This window comes from Bos indicus, chromosome 3, assembly GCF_029378745.1.
Source record: "Bos indicus isolate NIAB-ARS_2022 breed Sahiwal x Tharparkar chromosome 3, NIAB-ARS_B.indTharparkar_mat_pri_1.0, whole genome shotgun sequence".
Classification (NCBI taxonomy): domain Eukaryota; kingdom Metazoa; phylum Chordata; class Mammalia; order Artiodactyla; family Bovidae; genus Bos; species Bos indicus.
Genome location: NC_091762.1, coordinates 10,025,433 through 10,027,997, shown reverse-complemented (window position 1 = coordinate 10,027,997; position 2,565 = coordinate 10,025,433). Strand labels below are relative to the sequence as shown.

At 54.2% G+C, this 2,565-nt stretch overlaps 1 protein-coding gene and 1 long non-coding RNA gene across 2 annotated transcripts in view; one reads left to right on the top strand and one right to left on the bottom strand.

The window, feature by feature from the left end:
* LOC139181065 (uncharacterized) overlaps positions 1-578 on the bottom strand; it is a 32,909-nt gene extending 32,331 nt beyond the window's left edge. Inside the window, exon 1 of the long non-coding RNA XR_011565196.1 lies at positions 91-578. This is a non-coding gene — a long non-coding RNA (uncharacterized lncRNA). The remainder of the gene's footprint in view (positions 1-90) is intronic.
* A 130-nt stretch (positions 579-708) lies between these two features.
* On the top strand, positions 709-2,182 carry DUSP23 (dual specificity phosphatase 23). The gene is made up of 3 exons (XM_019988370.2): positions 709-793; positions 888-1,156; positions 1,767-2,182. Exons 2-3 carry the CDS (start codon positions 890-892, stop codon positions 1,950-1,952), a joined length of 453 nt encoding a protein of 150 aa, XP_019843929.2. The 5' UTR covers positions 709-793; positions 888-889; the 3' UTR covers positions 1,953-2,182.
* Positions 2,183-2,565: the final 383 nt, after the last annotated feature.

Here is a 2,565-nt window from a genome sequence, read left to right as displayed (position 1 = left end):
CTGTAAAACAGAGTTAATTAGATTACCTACCACATAAGATTATTGTGGCAATTATATCAGTTAATACATGTAAAGTACTTAGGATAATACCTGACACATAGTAAATGTTCAATTTGTTAATCCTTTTAAGTTGTTGTCTTTGTTGTTGTTGTTATATAATTACTACCCCGGGTAAGATTTCAGGGCACCAGATGGCGGCAACACGGTTGTGTGTTTGTTTTTAATAATTCCAGCAGCGGAAAAATGAGAAGAGTCCCCTGTACAACAGTGATTCTCCCTTACTGGACAAGTTCTAAAAGTCACTGATAATGACTTGTCAGAGTCACTGTAGAGGGAATTCCTTCCTTAAGGATGATGTAGATTTACCATCTCTTAAACTCTTGGGCATCCACTGTGACGAAAATTATGAGAGCCAGGCTCTTGGGGGCAGGGGCAGATGGCCAGTGGTGCAATAACTCCCAAAGACCGCCAGGGAGCAGCAGAGCTCGACCCGGGGTTGCTTCATCCACAGAAAACAATTACTGAATTCCTTCTAGGTTTTCCTTCTTAGCTGTTTCTGCGGCCCACCAATCTCCGTGCGCACCGCTGCAGTAATCCCGCCCATTACTGACAATCCAACCAATCAACGAGTGTCCTGCTTGGGGCCGTATAGCTCCTCGCGGTCACTCAGAGCCAGGAGTTCGGCATTCTAGCCCCGCCCCCCAGGCGGCTTGGCCAATCCCCCGCGGCGGCGCAGAACGTCGCCCAAGATCTGTCCCAGAGACCACGTGGTCCCAGGAGGCGCCACTGCCTGGTAGGTGGAGGGTTACCCGGCCTGAAGGCGGGTGGGCGGAGCGGGACCGACCGGCTTCACCGCCGGTGACTTGCTGTCCTGTGCCCTCTTTCAGCCATGGGCGTGCAGCCCCCCAACTTCTCGTGGGTGCTGCCCCGCCGGCTGGCGGGGCTGGCGCTGCCCCGGCTCCCCGCCCACTACCAGTTCCTGCTGGACCAAGGTGTACGGCATCTGGTGTCACTGACGGAGCGCGGGCCCCCGCACAGCGACAGCTGCCCCGGCCTCACCCTGCACCGACTGCGCATCCCAGACTTCTGCCCGCCGGGCCCAGAGCAGATCGACCGCTTCGTGAAGATCGTCGACGAGGCCAACGCCAGGGGAGAGGTCAGAGGGCGGCGTCAGTGCGGGGAGGGAGGGGCTTGGGAGGAGTCAGCGGGGACACTCGGAGCTGCGGACGTCAGGGCCAGGATTAATTTAACTGGGTTCCAGGAGAAAGATTGGAGGAAGATGGTGAGGCCAGAAGACCATTGTAACCATTACACCAGTACAGAAAGCCAAAGCTGTAAGAGGGAGGAGTAAAAAGAGGGCCCAGCGGGAGAATTGGGTTTGAGGAGAGGCAACAAAGAACCAGCTAAGTTCTTCTGAGTTGAGAAGGAGAAAGGGTGGACAGACTTTCTCTGGAAAGAAAGGGAGAGATGGGGGTTGAAGTCAAGGGCTATTGAGCAGACTCCAGAGCAAGGTTCTGTCCAAATGTGATGGAGCCTCTTTTAAAAAGGTAAACAGAAGCAGGAGAAATTCGTCTTAATAGTATAATTTAACCCAGTAAGTCCAAAATATTCTTTCAATATATAAGCAATATAAAATAAATTCTTAACCAGATATTTTCACTCTTCAATGCCCTACATCTTTAAAACTTGGTTGTATTTCACAAATGAGGGGCGGGAGAGTGTTGGGAATGTGTCGAGCTCCACCCCACCCAGCTCCCCCTTCGCAGGCGGTGGCGGTGCACTGTGCCCTGGGCTTTGGCCGCACTGGCACCATGCTGGCCTGTTACCTGGTGAAGGAGCGGGGCCTGGCTGCCGGAGACGCCATCGCTGAGATCCGGCGCCTTCGACCCGGCTCCATCGAGACCTATGAGCAAGAGAAGGCGGTCTTCCAGTTCTACCAGCGAACGAAATAAGGGGCCTCCGTACCCTTCTGCCGGGCCCCCGCGGCCCTGATCTGTGCGTTAGATGGGGCCAGAGACGCAGAAGTGGGCTAAGAGTGCTAAGCTCTCCAGTACCCAGCTGGCTCAAGAGACTGAAGGAGCCCTTCCCTGCAGGCAGGACCTGGTAGGAGGAATGGCTGGAGCTGCACTGATGTGGGGGGTCCCTCTGCTGCTGCCTTGAATAAATAACTTAACAGCTCGCATTGCATAGCACTTTACAGTTTACAGAGTGCTCCCACACATCAACTTTTTTGAGCTTCTCAGTTGCTGCTGCTGCTGCTAAGTCTCTTCAGTCATGTCCGACTCTGTGCGACCCCATAGTCGGAAGCCCACCAGGCTCCCCCGTCCCTGGGATTCTCCAGGCAAGAACACTGGAGTGGGTTGAGCTTCTCAGTAGCCCTGTAATAAACAAACAGCTGGCTTCCCGGGTAGCTCAGCCGGTAAAGAATCTGCCTGCAGTGTGGGAGACCTGGGTTCAGTACCTGGTTTGGGAAGATCCCCTCCGGAGGGCATGGCAACCTACTCTGGTATTCTTGCCTGGAGAATCCCCATGGACAGAAGAGCCTGGGGGGCTACAGTCCACGGG

Bases quoted from the DNA above. Each gene is read 5' to 3' on its own strand.
- DUSP23 (XM_019988370.2), top strand. From the start codon at position 890: ATGGGCGTGCAGCCCCCCAACTTCTCGTGGGTGCTGCCCCGCCGGCTG. The intron at 1,157-1,766 runs GTCAGAGGGCGG...CCCCCTTCGCAG, and splicing joins AGGCCAACGCCAGGGGAGAG to GCGGTGGCGGTGCACTGTGC.